Source organism: Castanea sativa, chromosome 1, assembly GCF_040712315.1.
Source record: "Castanea sativa cultivar Marrone di Chiusa Pesio chromosome 1, ASM4071231v1".
Classification (NCBI taxonomy): domain Eukaryota; kingdom Viridiplantae; phylum Streptophyta; class Magnoliopsida; order Fagales; family Fagaceae; genus Castanea; species Castanea sativa.
Window position 1 is genome coordinate 912,485 of NC_134013.1, and position 22,094 is coordinate 934,578.

General features: G+C 32.9%; 1 protein-coding gene across 2 annotated transcripts; it reads left to right on the forward strand.

Annotated features, from left to right (window-relative positions):
* The first annotated feature begins 6,060 nt into the window (after positions 1-6,060).
* On the forward strand, positions 6,061-12,608 carry LOC142613710 (ATP-dependent zinc metalloprotease FTSH 4, mitochondrial). 2 transcript variants are annotated; one of them, XM_075786179.1, is made up of 7 exons: positions 6,061-6,293; positions 7,300-7,387; positions 7,512-7,793; positions 7,999-8,235; positions 8,336-8,460; positions 9,329-9,805; positions 11,151-12,608. In XM_075786179.1, the coding sequence occupies exons 1-7, from the start codon at positions 6,267-6,269 to the stop codon at positions 12,078-12,080; spliced, it is 2,166 nt and encodes a 721-aa protein (XP_075642294.1). In that variant the 5' UTR covers positions 6,061-6,266; the 3' UTR covers positions 12,081-12,608. The 2 variants fall into 2 exon arrangements, with proteins under 2 accessions (XP_075642294.1, XP_075642301.1); XM_075786186.1 differs by having other exon boundaries at positions 7,512-7,775.
* The last annotated feature ends 9,486 nt before the right edge of the window (positions 12,609-22,094 follow it).

Here is a 22,094-nt window from a genome sequence, read left to right on the forward strand (position 1 = left end):
TTCCTCTAAATTGTCTCCCAATTATGCCCGTTTTTGTTCTCTCATTTCTGCCATTCCTGAGCCTACATCTTACCATGAGGCAGTGTAGGGTCCTAATTGGCAGGATGCTATGGCATCTGAAATTGCTACTTTGGAAGCAAATCAGACCTGTACTATTACTCCATTACCTTCTCATAAAAGGGCTATTGGTTGTAAATGGGTTTATAGGATTAAATATAATGTCGATGGCTCCTTGGACAGATACAAGGATAGGCTTGTTGCCAAGATTTTCACTCAACAGGCAGGATTTGATTTCACTGACACTTTTTCTCATGTTGCAAAACTAACTACTGTCAAGACTTTGCTTGCTATTTTTGCTGTGAGAGGTTGGCATTTGGTTCATCTTGATGTGAACAATGCCTTTCTCAATGGTGACCTTCATGAAGAGGTGTATATGCAATTGCCTCAAGGCTTTCATAGCAAAGGGGAGAACCTAGTTTGTAAGCTTAACAAATATTTGTATGGCCTCAAGCAAGCATCAAGGCAGTGGTACTCCAAGTTTTCCACAACCATTTTGAAGTATGGATTCAAGCAGTCAAAATCTAATTACTCCTTGTTCACTAAGAAGTTTAATCAGACTTTTATAGCATTGCTAGTTTATGTTGATGACATCCTTATTGCAAGTAATGATGTTCAAGCAGTTGAAGACCTCAAGAGTTCTTTGAATCATGAATTTAAGTTGAAAGATCTTGGTAATTTGAAATATTTTCTTAGTCTTGAGGTGGCTAGATCAGAAAAGGGGAGTTCATTGTGCCAAAGAAAGTATGCACTAGGGGTTCTTAAAGATGCTAGTATGACAGGTTGTAAGCCTAGCAAAGTGCCAATGTAGTAGAACTTGAAGTTAAGCAAGTTTCAAAGAGATTTATTGCCTGATCTTGGTATTTATAGAAGGCTAGTTGGAAGGTTGCTATATCTGACTATAACACGACCAAACATTACATATCCAGTCCACAAGCTAAGTTAGTTCATGGCCAAGCCTAGAAAACCACATCTTGATGCAGCCTACAAAGTATTGCAGTACATTAAAGGGTGTCTTGGTCAAGGCATTCTCCTATCATCAAAATCAGACTTGCATTTAAAGGCTTACATAGATGCAAATTGGGCATCTTGTGTAGACACTAGAAGATCAACTACAGGGTTTTGTGTGTTCTTAAGAGATTCTTTGGTCTCATGGAAGTCTAAGAAACAGTCTATGGTTTCTAGATCCTAAGTTGAAGCTGAGTATAGAGCAATGGCTTTAACTATTTGTGAGATGACTTGGTTACTAGCTCTATTGAAAGATTTAGAAGTTCATCACCCACAACCAGGTATGCTTTTTTATGACAATCAAGTAGCAATTTATATTGGTGAGAATCCTGTCATTCATGAAAGGACAAAGCAAATTGAAGTGGACTGTCATTTGATTAGAGATAAGGTGTAAGAAAAGGTGATACGTTTGTTCTTTACTCCTACACATACACAACTAGTAGACCTGTTTACCAAAGCACTTAGTAGTCAACAGTTGAGATCCTTACTTTCCAAGATGGGTATATTGAACATACACAACACTGAATCTCATCTTGAGGGGGAGTATCAGACACTCAAGGATCAGAGAACAGGGAATAGGAAGAAAGGCAAGAAGGATAAAACGACACAAGGATAGTTGAAGCTCCAAGAGGATTAGATCAGTAGCTAAAACTACAAGTAGTTTAGGTGTTAATTTTATTCAGTGGTATCGCACGTGTTGTAACTAATCTTTGCACATGTAGTAACTGCTTCCCTTATAATTTGGTATAATCATTATGCTCTATTTTGGGGTTTTGGTTCCTAGCTTAGATATAATTGTATAAAGCTCTAATTCTATTCAGATTCATTCATTGTATCAATTGGAGAAAGTTATTCATCTTTTCTCTCTCAATTTCACTCTCTCTATGTTCATACTTCTTCTTCTTCCTTCATCTTTACTTTTTTACAAAAAATAATAATTCCATTGAAAATGGAAACTCAAAAAAAAAAAAAAAAAAAAAAAAAAAGGAGGAGGATATGTTTGTTAAATTCTTCTTCTTCATCTTTTTTAATAAAAAAAGTGGACAAGTTCTCTTCTATTTTTTCTTCTATTTTATTTTATTTTATTTTTAAAAAAATTTGGGTTGGTTAACAAATGCCAACTAAGTTCCTTTTCATGGTTGCTCTCATGGTACATCATTGCTAATAAAGTATTTTCATTTATTATTTTAAGGGTCATGCCTCGAATCCAACTATATGAACAAGGCATTTATAATTCACTTTATTTTCCATAAAAAAATTGAAAATAATTCACTTTATAAGGATTAATCATTGAAAGTCCATACCTATTCCCCAAAAATAACTCAATAGCTAATAATTTATCAGTGGTCATCATCAATAGTTAAAATCTCATGATAAAGTCATTTTACAATTGAAAAGAAAATCCACAATTTTTTTTTATTTTAAAAAGCAAGTTACTAGAATGTTTAACATTTAATGATTCAATCCTAAATTCTACTCACTCACCATCCCAACGAGATTACAATATGCTTGTTATTCCTCCTAAGGAGAAATTAAACAAGAAAAAGTGAGCTTAGCAGTCCAAAAAATAACAGTAACCTTAACTAGTTGGATCAAATATATTTAAAATTAAATAATAATAAAAAGAAATTTTTTATTTTTCTATTTAAACAACCTATTAAACCCATTCAAAAAATATGTTGGGTTAAGATAGCTTGACCCCAGTTAATTAATTCAATTACCCAAATAAAAAATTACGTTAAATTACATGTAAATTGTAGAAGCACCAACAAATCACTAATTAACTAATATGCAACGGAAAATAAATAACTCAGTAATTTGTTGACGAATGGAGAAAACCTCTCACAAAGCAAAACTCCCACTAGGTGAATTTAAGATTACCACTCACAAGAATCTACTAATCAACAATTAAATAATTACAAGTATAAGAAATCTTACCAACTACCTTGGCCTATCCCAAAATACTAACTTACAGTTGAACCTTCGTTCCAATACTCAATTAGACTTGATCTTATAGTCATCTTCTTTCCTTTGATGCACAAATCTCCAATCTATGAATAACCCTTTGTACGAATCCTAGTACGTGACTAATTTCAGCAACTTGAACGATATTGTTGACTGCAAAATTCTTTACTTTATCAACAATGAAGATCATGAAGCACTTGGTTACAAAACCTTATGGCGTACATACGTAGTTTCGTCTCACAGAGAAAATAAATCTCATGGTCTCTGTATCTGTATGTGACAGCTCTTAAAATGCCTTTTATATGTCTAGGGTTGTGAGAAATGAGACCCTAAATAAATACATAAATCTAGGTTGAAAAGAAACCCTAAACAAATACATAAACCTAGGCTAAAATTCAGATCTGGAAAATTGAAAATCGTAGTTCTCGATAGATCAAGCTGCTGTCAAGTTATCTATCGAGCTTCACATTAAATCTCGATAGCAAGTATTTGTTGAGCTATCTGTCGAGACTTAAAGAACAGCTTTTCTCCACTTATTTCTTGGACCAATCTTCATAACTTTTAATACAAACACTTGATATGCTTTGAACAACATATTTCTTAATGTATGAAACCCATCTTAGATCTACCTAATTACAAATAAAGTGTATTTTGTCAAATGATTAACCAATTACCTAAAATATGATCCTAACAAAATAGATTTCATAATGATAAATAAAAATTTATTTCATTCAAATATCCAAATACGAGTTATTTTTATGAGATTATAATGGTAAGATTAAGTTTATGTCTAATTTTGTTACTAATCCCTTCCAAAACTCACATTATTAATATTCTAAAGTCAATCTAACCCTAAAACCCAAAATTAATTAAATTAAGAAATTATTCACACTCAATTGACTTTAATAGTTTAATCTTAATTTCTACACATGAAAATTTCTCAAACTCCAAAACTCTAGAGTATCAAAATATGATATATATTAGAAGTGATTTCTTACCTAAAGGATGCCTTGAATATTAATCTTGGCTTCAAAGTTTCAAATTTAATTTTCTCCCGTTTGCAAAGTTTGTTTTTGTTGAATGTGCAACTTCTAAGGAGGATCATCTCAAGAATTAAATAATCTTATATTTTAAGGTTTTCAAAAGTTTAAAATTTATTCCTTGACTCCAATTGAACAACTAATGAAAATTTTAACCCAAATTAATTAACGTTTTTGTTGGGTATACATTAAGCTTTCAACAAGAGTATTAAGCCCCTAGCTTCCGAACTATTAGAAAACAATAAAAACTAGAAAGTGCTGTATATTAGTATGCCAATAGCTGTATAGCGTACAGTATATTATAGATACCCTTAACCTAGTAAGAATTGGCTAAACTTAGTTAGAACACAAGAAAATGCAGTAAGAAAAAGTTGTAAAACACCTATACCACCTAGTATTCTAATTAACATGCACATAACATAGATAGTTCAGTCTTGGGTAAGACAAGATAGTTGGTCTACTGGATTGGTCATATGTAACCTCGAACTTTGGACACGGTTAATTATATACTGGCACTGAGACATAGCCAGGGACCTTGGGTTGCGCTGGCAAGAGGCTTGAGAGACCAAAAACTGTAGCTTGGATATTTTGATGCCTTAAGTTGTCTTCTTCTTCTAAGCTTACAATAAAACAGAATATCACAACACATTGATCCCACTCATCCACACACAGATTTCGTCAAATATAGAAAGTTTTCTAAGAAGTAATTCATCTTGTATGGACTATTGCTAGATCCATATTTTATGTATAGTTTCTTATGATGAAATTATTTACTACTATGAAATGAGTCATTTCTCCTCTTACATGAGTGTAAATCTCACGAAAGGTCCCATATAAAGACTCATACTTGTTGTGAGAAGAGGGAATACTCTTCCCGTAAGAGTGAAAAATGTCTTATTTAGTAATTATCATATAAGCAAATTATTCCAACATTTTTCATACATAAAACACAAGACAATCTCAGGCTTATTTGGCATTTCATGTTTGGAGTGAGGTTTGGAATGCATGCAAATATAGCCTTTAGGTGTGTTCTATTCTTTCCAGGATGAGTTGGTGCGTTCTAATTTGGAATCACATTTCTTGACAAGATGGACCAGACTTAAACATCAGGCTTGGTCACAATTTTGTTTCAAACCTAAGTTGGTGCTTCAAAGCTCATCAAAAATATATAAAGGGTTATGACTTGTGAACTAAAAAATTGATGAGATAAGCAAAAGTTAATTTGGTTGAGCTTGTATCAATTAACTCAATTCATAAAATCTCTTGTTAAATAAGGGACTAAGGTTTGAGATTCCCACCTATACTAAAAAAAAAACTTTATTAATGTTTTGGCTTGATGATGAGCACAATCATTACGAAGATAGTGTTATAGATCCTTCTTATACCAAAAAAAAAAAAAAAAACTTTATTTATAACTTAACCTAATGATAAAACATAATTATTACAAAAACAATGTCGTAGCTAGGTTCAAATCATATCGTAGTTATAAAATAAAAAAGTTGCTAAATAGGGTCAAGTTCTAGCCCGATTGGCACCAACCCTTTCATTAAGAAAGAGAGGTTAATTGGGCCAGATAGAGTCAAATTTGTTTTCAAAGGCTTGAACCCTAGTTGGGCCGGACAATTTACCCAAATATATTTTTTAAAATTTTTAAGAAGTACATGCAAAATTCCGATTTCCTAGTACCCTTACCAAAAAAAGGAAGTAGGAAATAAACAAGCCTCAAGAAGCCCATAAACGCCCTAGCCCTAAACAAGTAAAAGGAGATCCATTAAAAGCATTTGACTCGATGATAATTTTTTTTTTTTGTCTTGTAAAATATATAAGCTTCATGGCCACGAAAGGGCATGATTGGTTGATGGAAATGGGTCCAAATCCAAGTCAAAACATAAACATATATGTTACAAATCCATATAGCCACCAGGGGCAATATTGACATTTCACAAATTCCCACAACCTTTGTCACAACACATGTTTCAATTTGGAACTCAGAACACAGCATCGCACGGTCGGTCTCCACTCTTCCCACATCGTTCGGTTAATCCTCATACCTCTCTCTCTCTCTCTCTCTCTCTCTCATCTCATTCTCATTTTCTTTCTAACCAAACAGAAAAAAATTACACACCTCAGAGAAACCTTTATAGAGAGAGAGAGAAAAAAAAAAATAGTAAGACCCTTTTGGTCTCTGAATAAGATATGGCTTGGAGGAGCCTCCTCACTCAGGTTGGTTGAATTATTTCACTCAAAATTTTTATTTTTTATTATTTTTTAAAATATTTGTAAGGCTTTTTGTTTTGGGTTGAATTTCTTTTTTCTTTTCTGGATTTTGGAAACCCTAATTTCAATAGTGGGTTGTTCATACTTGTCTAATATTTATATAATATTTAATGTTTCTGGATCTATTACTGTTTTTGTGATTGCACCAATGGAACATAAATCAAATACACTGGGAATCGATTCAGGAGGTCTGTTGTCTGTTTTGATAGCTTGGAATATGTAGAAAATTTGAATTTTTGAGTGTTATATATATTATAAAATATGATGAACGAAGAGAAGGAAGGCCTTTTTGTTCTGATATCACAACTGGGTTTTGTTCAAAATTTCCAAAGGTGAAGTCTTTTTTGGGGGTGGGCATCTTTTTGTTAAATTGCACTATTTTGAGTTTTTTTTTTTTTTTTTCTCAGCTACAGTGTTCTGGGTATGGTTTATTTGGCTTTACAGTTAATGGTTGTGTTCTGAATTACATTTATGAAGAGTTATGAGCTTGTTGCAGTAGTTTTTAATTGAATTCTTTTAAGTTTTGTTGCTAGTTTTGTGCTCGAGTAGATTTCTCAGTTCACTTTCAGCTTGCTTATTTTTTACAAAGCAATGGCACTGTGTGGTTAGCTTCTTACAAGTACTCTCTTGTCACATCTAGTATTGATATATATATATATATACACACACAGACACACACACACACACACACACGTATACATATATAAAGTATTGATGTAAAAGTGATGGGGCGAGAGGAGAACTTTGATATAATTCTGCACTATTAGCTAAATGAAGGTGACCTTTTTTCTTTTTTTCTCTTTTTCAAATCTCCATTTATGTGTTGGACATGGGTTGAAACGATTTCCATTCTCAATCCCTTGAAATTCCAAGTTCTCAACAGTAGTGCGTTACAAGTTACAACTCGTTGGTATCACTTGGTCTATTAAACTTAATGTTCTTTATGCTACAGGTTTCAAGGCATCAAGGGGAGTTTGGACAATTCAAAAATTTGTTTGTCAGGACTTATATACCTGTCAGTAAGCTTGGAGGTGGTGTAGGTATGTGTAATTTGGGATTAAGGCTTTGTTTGTCATTGTTGTTGTTATAATGTAATTTTTAATACAAGTCAAGTGTATTCTCTTTGGTTATGTTTCAAGTACTTGATGTTTACCTTTTGTGCAGGGAATAGACTTTTATGTACTCAAGAGAGGTTCCAATCGAGCTATGTTGGCAGTTTGGCTCGCAGAGTACGTGATGTAGATGAAGCTAGCGAAGTTGCTCATCTTAAAGAACTTTACCATCGAAATGATCCCGAAGCAGTAATAAGACTATTTGAAAGCCAACCATCACTACATTCTAACTCTACAGCTCTTTCAGAATATGTTAAAGCATTAGTCAAGGTTGACCGGCTGGATGAAAGCGAGTTACTCAAGACGTTGCAGAGAGGTAGGTATAGGAGCCGAGGTGTGCATTCCATTCACTCAAATATTAGATGCTTGAGTTTTGAAAGTTGTTCACTCTTTTAGAGGAATCTTTAAAATAGTTTGTAAATTGATTTTCTTCTGTATCGCCAATAAGCTGTTATTGGTTCTGTTTATTTAACACTCTCACTCTCTGTTTTAATCGTATCATTTTCAACTGATGATAAAATGTGTCTTCAAAATTGCAGGTATTGTAAACTCAGGAAGGGAAGAAGAAAGTATTGGTGGCCTTTCTGCTTTAAGGAACGTGGGAAAAGCTACTAAAGATGGTGCTCTTGGTACTGCAAGTGCTCCTATTCATATGGTAGCTTCAGAAGGAGGGCATTTCAAAGAGCAGTTGTGGCGTACGATTCGCACTATTGCACTTGCCTTTCTCCTGATATCTGGTGTAGGAGCACTCATTGAGGATAGAGGAATTAGTAAAGGTATTACTATGTATTGATACTTCAGGTGCTCCATTATTTTGTTTTAAATATGTTGAGAATATTATGGAAAGCTTTTCCTATGTTTGTTTCCACTTTTCAGGACTTGGTCTGCATGAAGAAGTGCAACCTAGCATGGAATCTAGCACAAAATTCAATGATGTAAAAGGTGTTGATGAGGCAAAGTCAGAGCTAGAAGAAATTGTTCACTATCTTCGAGATCCTAAGGTAAATGCATTTTTGAAATATGGATACATGTTTTATGTCTCTTCCCTTTGCACACCTGTTTTGTGACATAAATACTTAAAAATATGTGCATCTATATGTTTAAGACAGACTTCATGTAAGTATGGGTATGATATATGTGTTGGACCTGCAAATTGTTCATTATCTAACCATCAGGCTTTTCCAACTTAGGAAGAGATAAAAACTTTTTTTTTTTTTGTACTGAAGTCTTCCCAACTTTATTATTTGATTGCTTTTCTGTTTCATTTTTTGGTGTGATTGAAATACTATTGGTGTGTAATCAGTGTTAAATTTGCATTCAAGTCCATGTGATATAGTTATTGTTCCTTTGCATGCTTACTTGAATATGTCTTAAGGTTTCAAAACTAGTTAGGGCTTATTTGGAAATGGTCTTTGAGAAGTTAGGGAAAAAAAATCCTGAGTTCTCTGTTTGGGTAGGTGTTCTTTGTATTCAGATTTTTGAACTGTAACTCAAAATGGTTGTTTTTAGGAACACCGAAATTGTTTTTCCTATAAACATTTTCTGTTTTTAGTCAAGGGGGAAAAAAAACCATTGAAAACATCGTAAAACACAACCAAAATAGCTCTTAATTGCTTCCTTTTTCATCTCTTATTCCAATAAGGTGACTCTGTTGTTTTCTTGGAAATAAATGTACTGAATGACATGGAACCTGACTCTGTTCTTGTCCATGATTTTTATTCTTGATCCACAATGGTCAATGCATTAAATTTTCCCATGATTGATTATCTCGTTTCCTTTCTTTCCATCCCCAATGTACTTTTATATTTAATTATATAGAGGTTGATTTTAACTTTTCTTCTTCTTTTAATTGGCTTTCCCTTGTTGCAGCGCTTCACTCGTCTAGGTGGCAAGCTTCCAAAAGGTGTTTTGCTTGTTGGTCCACCTGGAACTGGCAAAACAATGTTAGCTAGAGCTATTGCTGGAGAAGCTGGGGTACCTTTCTTCTCATGCAGTGGCAGTGAGTTTGAAGAGATGTTTGTTGGTGTTGGAGCCCGGAGGGTGAGAGATCTTTTTGCTGCTGCAAAGAAGCGGTCACCTTGTATAATATTCATTGATGAAATAGACGCCATAGGAGGAAGCCGTAACCCAAAGGACCAACAGTACATGAAAATGACTTTGAATCAGTTGCTTGTTGAGCTAGATGGCTTCAAACAGAATGAAGGAATTATTGTTATAGCTGCTACCAATTTCCCCGAATCATTAGACAAGGCATTGGTGAGACCTGGACGGTTTGATCGCCATATTGTCGTTCCTAATCCAGATGTTGAAGGACGAAGGCAGATTATGGATTCCCACATGTCAAAGGTATTCTTTTTTTTTCTTTTTTTCTTTTTTTTCACTCTTGAAGAAACTTAAGTTCCAGTATCTGCAAGACTAAGATTGGGATGGTGGTGACTGACTGTCCTTTTTTCATAAAGCCTTTGTTGTGACTTTGTGCATGGAAAACCCTGACCAATGATCTCTTTGAGTGGCGGGAGTGGAGTGGGAGCAAAAGGAAATGAAGGAATGAGAACTTCTATCCTTAGAAGTCTAGAGCTTCAATTTACCCACATGTCAGCAGATAGGAGGAGTGAGGAAACATGTTTAGTAAATTTTCTTGTAATGATCAAATTGCCCTTTAATCCGTAAATGTGATTGTTAAGATAGATAAGTGGAAATACACATAAAGATAAGATTTGAAATGAGGAAATCTCCTTAAAGATGGGGGGAACCCTTATTGATGGAAAGATGAGGAAAAGTTGATTGAGATGGTTTGGTCTTGTTCAGAGGATAGCAAACGATGCTCCTCTTTAAAAGAGTGAGTTGATTCAAATTGGGGAAACCTTAAAAAGTAGACGAAGAGCCAAAGACCAAAAATAACAGAACTAGTAGTTAAAAACTACATGTCAATTAAGGAAGTAGCAAACACTATGACTTCAGATTGAATAGAATGAAGGAAAAGAAACTATATGTTTATGCTAATAGGTAACCCACTTATATCTAGGCAGTACCTTGGAAAAAAAAGTTAACCAATAAGAATCTTCTGAGCAGGTTTGTGATCATCATCTTCAGTCACTACAAGAAGATAGTTTCCATAATAATTATATTAACCCACAAAAAAAGAATAGTAAATTATCCTACTTATAGAAAACACACTATGTTATCATATATAGGTGGGGCTCATGTGATAGCCTCACAGTAATGGCATCCTTTGTGGGGTTCCCATAACAGTGGTTTGAACCCCACCTCCCCCTTCCCCTCTCTACCTATCAAAAACAAGCATCATATATGGGCAAAACTTAGGTACAATTTCTTAGGTGCAGTACATTAGATTTTCCAATTGAATCTAGACAAATGGTTGCATTATCTTTCCCAAGGATAATTAAATTCAAATAGTTAGTGTGTTTGAATTCAATTGAGGAACCTAATGTACTGCACCTATGGAATTGTACCTAAGTTCTATGCATCATATATTATCAGATCTATGATATAAAAGGGTATGCGTTCAATCTTTGTTGATGCCAATATAGAGGCATATATGTTTGCTGGTGTTACCTTAAACAAGTATTTAATTCAAAACCTAACCTTTTTTAGAAGAAATTATTAAAATAATAACAATAAAATAAAATTCTTAACACTAATTTTGCTGTACAATTTCCGTTTTTTACAGGTTTTGAAGGCAGATGATGTTGATTTGATGATTATTGCTAGAGGGACTCCTGGATTCTCTGGTGCTGATTTGGCCAACTTGATCAACATTGCTGCTTTAAAGGCTGCCATGGATGGTGCTAAAGCAGTGAGCATGGAGGATCTGGAGTATGCAAAGGACAAGATTATGATGGGAAGTGAACGCAAGTCTGCTGTTATATCTGATGAATCACGAAAGCTGACCGCTTTCCATGAGGGTGGCCATGCCCTTGTGGCTATCCATACTGATGGAGCTCTTCCAGTTCACAAGGCAACAATAGTTCCTCGTGGGATGTCTCTTGGCATGGTTGCTCAATTGCCTGACAAGGATGAGACAAGCATCTCTCGCAAGCAGATGCTTGCCCGGCTTGATGTTTGTATGGGGGGGCGAGTAGCAGAAGAACTCATCTTTGGAGAAAATGAAGTTACTTCAGGTGCATCTTCCGACCTTCAGCAAGCAACTTCTCTTGCAAGAGCAATGGTTACAAAGTATGGTATGAGCAAAGAAGTAGGGGTTGTCACTCACAATTATGATGACAATGGGAAGAGCATGAGCACAGAAACTAGGCTTCTTATTGAGAAAGAAGTGAAGTACTTCTTGGAAAGGGCTTATAACAATGCAAAAACCATTCTAACCACTCATAGTAAGGAGCTTCATGCACTTGCTAATGCTTTGCTTGAGCATGAGACTCTTTCAGGAAACCAAATTAAGGCTCTGCTTGCCCAAGTTGATTCTCCGCAGAAGCAACAGCAACCACAGAAAATAATTACAACTCAGAGTACCTCACAGTCCAATCCAGTGCCTCCTTCAACACCCAATCCTGCTGCATCTGCTGCTGCAGCAGCGGCTGCAGCAGCTGCTGCTGCAACTGCTGCAGCTAAGACTAAGGGCATTGCTCCTGTTGGATCATAGCAGTACACAGGTTGGTGAGACCCTTGCCAAGTGCCTTATTATCAGATTCAATGTGCATATAGTAATACTTACCAGCCTACTGTGTTTTGAGTACTGTGGACTGAATGCTGCCCCATGAGGTTTCATTCATGTATCACCATGAGTCGAATTGACTGAATACTATAGAGGAATTGAATGGCAGTGAGTGTAGCAGTTATAATTACATTGAAAGATATTTATTGTTTCTTTTTTCTTTTTGTTTTTAGTGTCATTGCTCATACAGTTGGCAATAATGTTCATCTTGAATCTAGCTTCCCTTGAGACTAATTTGTAGAGCACTTAAATAAAGTTGTTCCTATATTGCCTTCCCTTTTCTGGTCATATTTGTAGTCGTTACCGGATTTTGGGTTAGCACCGATGTAATTCTCAAGATGGCATTAAAATATTTTGTGGCCTGAGTTGGAACTTAAAGGTAGATTGTATTCAGAAGAGCTTATGTTGTCAATGGTCTATATCTGACATCAATTCCATCACAATTTATGGTGTTCACTGTCGTGTCCCCAGTTACTGGATACACTTTTATCTGTTGAATGCTTGTCCCATATTCTTATTGCAATGGTTTCTTTTGTTTTTTGTTTTTTTTTTTTGAGGAAATAAATCTCCTAGTAACCTGTTTTTTGAAAGTTTCCAAATTGAGCTGTACTCACGGACCTATGAGTTGGTACAGACCCAACTGAATTGGCCACGAAAGGGATGTTCTCTCTTAACAGAAGAACAGATGGTGAGGGAATGACTTATCCATTTAGACCCCATGAAGAACTCAGTGTAAAATCATGCACCAGAAAAAAATTGTATATTTGTTTGGAAAATCTGTTTCTCAATATAAGCAAATGAGAAGTATGAGAGCCGGGGAATGATTGAGGTAAATGATTGATAGTTTTTTTTATACGGATATTGCTATTACTATAAATTATTGCTTGGTTCAGCTTGACTGTCAAGCATCTGGTATACGTATTTTCTTGCTCATACGTGCGTTTTACACGATTGGGGCCTACAATTGAGAGGGTAGATGCATATGACCCCATGTCAACATGAGACTTTCTAGTTTGGTGCTAATGGGTCGGTTGGACTCGATTTGGTGGTCAAACCGCCACTCCACCCAATGCATTGCATGAAAAACTAACCCACTAGTTGATCGGCAAATTAGATTGTTTCACACCACTTTAGATTGGGCTTGAGCCCATTGTCTTCCTCTAATTCTCAACAACTACCTTGGAAAAAAATAAAAGAATTTAAAGATTTAATAGATTGTAATCCATTTGATCAATCTAATACATTCTTACTACCAAAATATGAACCAAAATTTTTGGTCCTTGGATATGAAGAGGATAGAAACTAGGTTTTATGTATCGTCTCCTATTTATATATTTAATTTTAAAAAATTTGAGCGTAACATTTATTGTTACTACACTCTTGTTAAGCCACAACATCCACTCATTTTCAATATTCTCTCTCTTATTTTTAATTCTTTTTTTCTTATTAATTTTCTCTACTTATTGTTATACTTTTTCTAACTTTTCCTCTTGCTTTTTACATTTTCATCTCCTCACTACTATTTACCTTAATATTACTTTACTTTAATCCATTAATCTTCCTCTATTTTTTGCTTTTCTTATTCCCCTTCTCTTACTATAAACAAGGCTACAACTAACTCATATCTTTTTCTTCTCCCACTTTCCCTCTTTTCATTTTTTTCCCAGATTAAAGACCCCAATCTACAATATATATGTGTGTGTGTGTGTGTGTGTGTGTGTGTGTGGACAAGTTAAAGGATGTTTTAAGAACATTGATTTAAGAATATATTAAAAAAAATTATGGGAAAATAATAAAAAGTAACTAACTTCTTCTTTTTTTTACAGATTTTTATATTGTCCATAAAAGTTGTATAAAAAATTATCTAAAACGGTTTATTAACAAATGCCCCAAAAGCAAATAATATAAGTAATAAAATAAGAGAACAATATGGAAATAAAGTGATAAACTGATGGATAACATTTTCAAATGGAAAAACCACTATGAGATAATGTAAATGGAGTCCATACAATGCCGAACGCTATTTCGATTTGATTAATTAGTAAGAAGAAATATTTTGATACCGGTTGATACCGAGATGTACTGTTTCATATTTACCGCTAATTTTATATATTTAAATATATATATATATATATTTATTTGTATATTCATTAGTCAAAATTTATAGCATTTATTAAAAATATTTAATTTTTTTTTGAGAAGAAGTTCATATCTCATTTAATATGCTAATTTCTAACTAAAATGTCAATTTATTGATAATAGTAGACAATTGATATTCATATACTTAAATGATACTCTAATAATAATAAATTAAAAAAAGAAAAGCAAACCTGAGGCTTTCTAAATAATAATAATAACAATAAAGAAGAAGAAGAAGAAGAAGAATTATTTGTAGGTAAAATTATTATTTGTAGCAAATTTCTGTTGAGTAGTGCTTTTGTTTTCTCATTTTTAGCCTCCATCTTTACTGCCACACTCACCATCATCGATATGATGCTACTACCATAGTGGTTATCAATAACATGGTAGTGGCAATAGCTAGAAACTATAATTACTATTTGTACTTAAAGTGAAGGCCTAGGGAATGAGTAATTCTTAGGTACTCTCGGAACATGGAGAATGGTGCTCCCTCCTCTCACATTCATGGTGGGGTCCGCTCATTAAATTCATGGTGGGGTCCACCATGAATGTGAGAGGAGGGAGCACAATTTCATTATACTCCGGGACTACCTAAGAATTTTCCCTAAGGAACAAAAATAAAAATGTCGCATTCATAAATATTAGCCAAACAACATTAACTTCAGCTTGAGAGATTGGTTGAGTACATAAATTATTTGTAGGTAAAATTAGAGTAGTTGTGTTACAGCCAAGGAATTATAACAAATAAGACTTTGCAAGTTGTGCGGACTGGGAAGAGGAGAGCTGAGATTGAAAAGAAAGTAGTTTAGAATTCAAGATGCTTTGCAAAAACATGAGAGGGATGAAGTAGATGCAGTAGGTTTCAATGAAATAATACCCGAAATATATAGACAGTCTTTGTAGTTAGTACAAAACGAAGGTACCACACTGAAAATATTGTGAAGAAGAAACCTCAATGAGCGGCAGATTTCAATTGTGAACAGCTTATTCAAAATTTTGTTGAAAGTGAATTAAAGTATATTTGTAATTTACAAAAAGTTAAAAAAAAAAATTGTCATACTAATAGTTTATAGAAATATTGGTAAGTAAAAAAGTAACGCAAGTTTAGTTGGATTTAACACCATAAGCATGTGGAGGAAAATCTTCTATTCACACCATTAAATCATTAATATGTCTTGCATGTTTATTTAGATTATAAGTTACAAAATGTTCCAATCGATGATATGTAAGAAAATAACATCGCTAAAGGTATCTATAAGGGACTTTGCAAAAGTGAGCAAATGTTTAGAAGGCTAAATATTCATCCTCACTTCACGAGGCTTTGATGAGTTCGATAGATTTGTTGAGTCAATTGGCATCAATGTTTAATCGAAAATGCTAGAGCTACAATTTTTTTTTTCCCAAATAGTTGATATTGTGAGTGATTATTAGTAAGTTAAAAAAAAGAAAAAAAAAAGATATAAGTAATGAGCTTAAATGGGAATCAATAAAAATTTGTCACATCAGCTTTGTGTAAAAATTTTGTGTTTATAGCATTACTCATGCTTAATATATGTTAATCATTTAACTTATTTAGAAAAATGATAGGTTAGCAAAAAAAATATATATTTAGAAAAATGCTAGTGGCTGGCCATAAAAACCAATAAAAATTTTGGTCACAACAATAACTTATAATAAAACATTTGTGAGGTTCAGCCTAAAATTTTCATTTATTTTACTTCATCTTTCTCTTCTATAAATAGATCACATTGTCACTTTAGAAATGCACCATTACTCACCCTTCTTCCTCAACTTCCTCTTTTCTCTCTTTCATTTTTTTTTTCTCTCCTTTCTTGTTCCCTTCCTCAACCCTCACCTTCTCCTCTAGTGAGGTCCTCAGCCAAAGCATTATTCTTTGTACTCCATGGCCTATTTTTCATGGCCAAGCCTCTCTCTCCAATCTTTGCTCAAAACACTCGAGGAGGATATAGAAAACGATGTTCTTGCCTTTGCGGTATTGGTGTTGTTGTTGCTTTCGTTCAGACACTAAAGAGATTTTTTTTTTCAACACCTTAATTTTTTTTTCAAAGCCAGTTTTTGTTAATTCTTACCCTTTTTTGTTATTTTTGAGATTGGCCAGTTTTTAGCCAATCACAATCACTTCGGTTTTAAATTTCCTCTCAACTTCCCTCACCATATTGTCTAGCTACTTGACAGCAACATATATGTTTTGACTTGATGCTAATACCCCTTTATTGTGAAAAAAAAAATTACCCAATACTTTTTTTTTATAGGATTTACCTAGTACTTAAATTCTTGAAAGTAAAATACCATACAAAAAAAAGGATAAAAATAAATTACTCCACAGTCAATCCACACTCTAAATAATAATTTTTATCTTAAATATTTATAATCCACTTAATAATATAAATTTTAAAAAAAAATGAAAAAAAAAATTACTCAGTACTTGATTTCTTAAAAGTAAAGTACCATATAAAAAGAAAAAGAAAGATAAAGATAAATTACTTCACAGTTCACACTTTAAATATTAACTACTATCTTAAATATTTATAATCCACTTAATAATATACAATTTACAAAAGAAAAAAAAAAGTGAAAAAAAAATTTACCCAGTATTTTATTTCTTGAAAATAAAGTATTATACAAAAAGAAAAAGAAAAAAAAAAAGATAAAGTTAAATCACTCCACAGTCCTGTTAGAATCATTGTGTAATTGTTGTAATTCATTGTAATTCAATTGTAACTCAGTATAGTTAGTAAGGGAGGGTTAGTTAGAACCATGGTTTAGTCAAGGGAGGTCAAAGGGAGTTAATTGGTAGTTAGAGGGAGTTAAGTGGTAGTTAGTTTGTTAAAGGCAACAGATCAGATATAAGAGTACGGGTGAGACATAAGGGTCATTCAAGCAATTGGTTAATAAATCTCTCATTCTTTTGTATCTTCTACACTCTCTCTCTCTCTCTCCTACCTACTCTTGGTAACTTCTCCCTTATTCTGGAGACCTAGCTGTTCTCTAATTCTGCTAATCCCTAATCCAAATCACTTTAAGTCCTTGCAAGTCCAAACTCTAAATACTAATAACTATCTTAAATATTTATTATCTACTTAATAATATAAAATTTACAAAATAAAAAAAATCTACCCAGTACTTTATTTCTTGAAAGTAAAGTACCATAAAAAATAAAAAAAATAAAGATAAATCACTCCATGGTTCACACTCTAAATACTAATTACTATCTTAAATATTTATAATCCACTTAATAATATAAAATTTACAAAACAAAAAAAAAGTGAAAAAAATCAATAATTTACTATATACTTAATTTCTTGAAAGTAAAGTACCATATGTGGGGGGCAAAAAGATCCTGATGAGAATGTGGGCCTTTTGGGCCGTGTTAAGGAAGGCCGACCTGCTACTGGGTTTAGAATTTGTTGGTACTATGGGTCGGCCCATACGCCGAGGGTCCGAGGATCCAGCCGAGGGTGAACTTATCCTCGGACGGACACCGAAGAATTCGGGGTTTCGCAATAAAGATTAGGGGATGACACGGTTAAGACCAATGGTTAAAAGGGGTAAACCCTAGAATGCCCCAGAAGCACTGGTGTTGAAGAAATGTCAAAGATAAAGGCTGCTACCTCCACATTAAAGACCCTGCACCTACCACCCTGGCCGCATTGATGGGGAAGTGACACCTGAACAGTGGAAGAGAAACTTCTGGTTACTATTCAAAGGCACTGGGAAAAGAAATATCTAGGTTAAAGGGGAGGTAAAGCAACACGTGTAAAAGGTATTCAAGAGAGTAGTATTTAAGGAGGAATCTAAAACAGAAAGGGGGATCTCCCTCTTTGTAACCTAAAAGAAAGAGAAAAAGAAAGAGAGAGAAATTATATAAGAACAGTTCTCGGCTTACGTCCGAGCAGATTGATTCATAGCATTCTTTGTTGTTTTTAAGTGTTTATAATCTTTAGCTTGCTATTTAATCCTCAAACACTTCTAACCTGGGTTTCAAGCCCACACTCTATAAATTACATTGTTTAAGGCTCGTTGGGCCTGAGCCCGTAACTGTTCTTGGGGCCAGGTGCAATTGTGCACTTACACCATACAAAAAGAAAAAGAAAACAAAAAGATAAGTTAAATCACTCCACGGTCCACACTTCAAAAACTAATTACTATCTTAAATATTTATAATCTACTTAATAATATAAAATTTGCAAACAAAAAAAAAAGTTAAAAAAAAGTTTACCCAGTAATTGATTTCTTGAAAGTAAAGTACCATACAAAAAGAAAAAATATTAAAAAAAATAAAGATAAAGACAAATCACTCTACAGTCCAAACTCTAAATACTAATTACTATCTTAAATATTTATAATCCACTTAATAATATAAAATTTACAAAATAAAAAAAGTTGAAAAAAAAATTGACCCAATACTTGATTCCTCAAAAGTAAAGTACTGTACAAAAAGAAAAAAAAAAGATAAATTATTCCACAATCCATACTCTAAATACTAATAACTATCTTAAATATTTATAATCCACTTAATAATATAATATTTACAAAATAAAAAAATGAAGAAAAAAAATTACCTAGTACTTAATTTCTTAAAAGCTAAAGTACCATACAAAAGGAAAAGAAAAAAAAAGATAAAGATAAATCATTTCACAGTCTATACTCTAAATACTAATAATTATCTTAAATATTTATAATCCACTTAATAATATAAAATCTATAAAAGAAAAAAAAATTCCCAATACTTTATTTATTGAAAGTAAAGTACCATATAAAAAGAAAAAAAAAAGAATAAAGAAAAATCACTCCACAGTCCACAGTTCACAATCCACACTCTAGACACTAATTACTATTTTAAATACTTATAATCCACTTAATAATCTAAAATTTACAAAAGAAAAAAAAATTGAAATTTATTTTTTACCCAATACTTGATTTCTTAAAAGTAAAGTACCATACAAAAAGAAAAGGGAAAAAAAATCACTCCACAGTTAACACTTTAAATACTAATTAATATCTTAAATATTTATAATCCACTTAATAATATAAAATTTACAAAATAAAAAAAAAAGTAAAAAAAAATACCCTGTATTTGATTTCTTCAAAGTAAAGTATCATACAAAAAGAAAAAGAAAGAAAAAATGATAAAAATAAATCTGTGGGGGGTAAAAAGACCTTGATAGGAATATGGGCCGTTGGGTCATGCTGAGGAAGGCCGACCTGCTCTTGGGTTTAGGACTTGTTAGTACTACGGGTCGGCCCATATGCCGAGGGTCCGAGGGTCTAGCCGAGGATGATTTTTCCCTTCGGACTGACATCGAAGAACCCGGGACTTCATGGTAAAGGTTAGTAAAGGACACGGATAAGACCAATGGTAAAAGGGGGTGAACCCTAGAACGCCCCAGAAGCACCAGTGTTGAAGAAATGTCAAAGATAAAGGCTGCTACCTCCACATTAAAGACCCTGCACCTACCACCCTGGCCGCATTTATGGGGAAGTGACACCTGAACAGTAGAAGAGAAACTTCTGGTTACTATTCAAAGGCACTGAAAAGGGAAATATCTAGGCTAAGGGGGAGGTGGGGCAACACGTGTACAAAGTGTTCAAAAGAAGAGTATTTAAGGAGGAACCTAGAAGAGAAAGGGGGACGGACTTTTTGTAATCTAAAAAAGAAGACAGACAAGGAGAAAGATATAATATAAGAACAGCTCTCGGCTTACGTCCGAGGAAGCAGATTTATAATATTCCTTATTGTTTCCAAGTGTTTGCAATCTTTAAGCTGTCATTTAATCCCCACACACTTCTAACCTGGGTTTGAAGCCCACCCTCTACAAATTCATATTGTTTAAGGCTCATTGGGCCTGGGCCCATAACTGTTCTTGGGGCCAGGTGCATTTGTGCACTTACAAAATCATTTCATAGTCTTGAAAGTAAAGTACTATACAAAAAGAAAGAAAAAAAGATAAACATAAATCACTCCGCAGTCTACACTCTAAATACTAATTATTATCTTAAATATTTATAATTCACTTAATAATATAAAATTTACAAAAGAAAAAAAAAAGTGAAAAAAATTGACCCGGTACTTGATTTCTTGAAATTAAAGTACCATACAAAAAGAAAAAAAAAAGATAAAGATAAATCACTTTACAGTCCACACTTTAAATATTAATTTCTATCTTAAATATTTATAATTCACTTAATAATATAAAATTTACAAAAGAAAAAAAATGTGAAAATAAAATTCCCTTCTCTTACTATAAAATTACAATTTTTTTTCCATTCTATTCATAATTTTTTCACACAAAAAATGTTATTTCTCTCTCTCTTTTTCTTTTTCATTTCCACACACAAAATGCTATTTCTCTTTTTCATTTCCACACACAAAATGCTATTTCTCTCTCTCTCTCTCTCTCATTTTTTTTTTCATTTTTGGTGGATTTGTTTTATATTTTTCTTACATCTCTACTTTAGGTTGATGAATTTTGATATTATTGGGAATTCTACTTTGGGTTGAAGTGATTAAGTTTTGTGTTTTTAAGTTGTTATCTTTTTTATTCTTTTTAATTTCATAGATATTATCATATTACATTATAAGATAGTGCACACAATATAATGTTATTTTAATACATAACACAACTTCGATAATTTGGTGTTTATTACTATATTTTTTATTTTTACTTTTTTCTTCTCATATTATTTTATATAAAATTCTTATTATTACTCTCACATTCTCTCTTAAAAAAGTGATTATTCTCTTTCTCTTGATTTTTCATTCTTTCTTGCAACTCTATCTTATAATGTTGAATCATTATGATTTTAAAAACTCTAATTTGGGTTCATACGTTTTAGTGTTGTATTTTTTAGTTTCTTATCTCAAGTAGTCTCTCTCTCTCTCTCTCTGCAATAAAATTTAGACAACAAATTATACATATTCAATATAAGTTTGATATGAGTTTTGATTATTATGATAATCTCTTTTAAGAGATTTCATAATATGAATAATTTATTTAAATAAAAATTATACATACATGCATATGTGTATATAATTATTTATTTTGCTTAAATATATAATCAACCTCATGCAATTCATTTAAAAGTAACTGCGTTAAAACAAATAAATAATTTCTTTAAAGATTACATTTGTATATTCATAGCCTTTATATTTGGAAAAACTTTCACTTAAATTTAGCCGTACCGAAGTGGTCTAAAATACTATATTAATATGACTCAACAAATGCATAGTAACAACAAGTGCTATGCTTAAAACTTTAGATATTACACATTTGAGGTTTATATTTATTTTTTTTTAATAAAATTGGTTTTAGATTAGGTTCTTTCAACTCAAACATGCCTTTTTCCATTATGTAAGTGCACAAAAATATATCAAAGTGAACCAAAATGAACTGAAGTGATCTAATTGGACCGAATTGGACCAAATGAAACAAAGTGGACCAATTGGACTTAATAGGATCAAATGGACCGAATAGGAACAAGGTAGACCGAATAAGAACGAATAGACCAAATAGGACCGAAGTAGATAAAATGGACTGAATAGGATTGAACTAGACAAACTGGAAAAAAGTAGACTAAACAGGACCAATGTAAACTGAATAGGACTAAAGTAGACATAATTGATTTAATAGAACCAAAGTGGAAAAAATGGACTGAATGACCTAAATAGGATAGAAGTGGATCAAAGTGGAAAGAATTGACGGAATAGGAACAAATAGAACCAAAGTAAATAGAATGGACCAAACAAGACTAAAGTGGATAAAATGGACTAAATAAGACTGA

What these genes read in the sequence shown, in the direction of transcription:
- LOC142613710 (XM_075786179.1), top strand. Translation starts at nt 6,267, where the DNA reads ATGGCTTGGAGGAGCCTCCTCACTCAG. An exon ending in TAAGCTTGGAGGTGGTGTAG is followed by an intron (nt 7,388 to 7,511) that starts GTATGTGTAATT and finishes CCTTTTGTGCAG; the next exon opens with GGAATAGACTTTTATGTACT. An exon ending in ACTATCTTCGAGATCCTAAG is followed by an intron (nt 8,461 to 9,328) that starts GTAAATGCATTT and finishes CCCTTGTTGCAG; the next exon opens with CGCTTCACTCGTCTAGGTGG.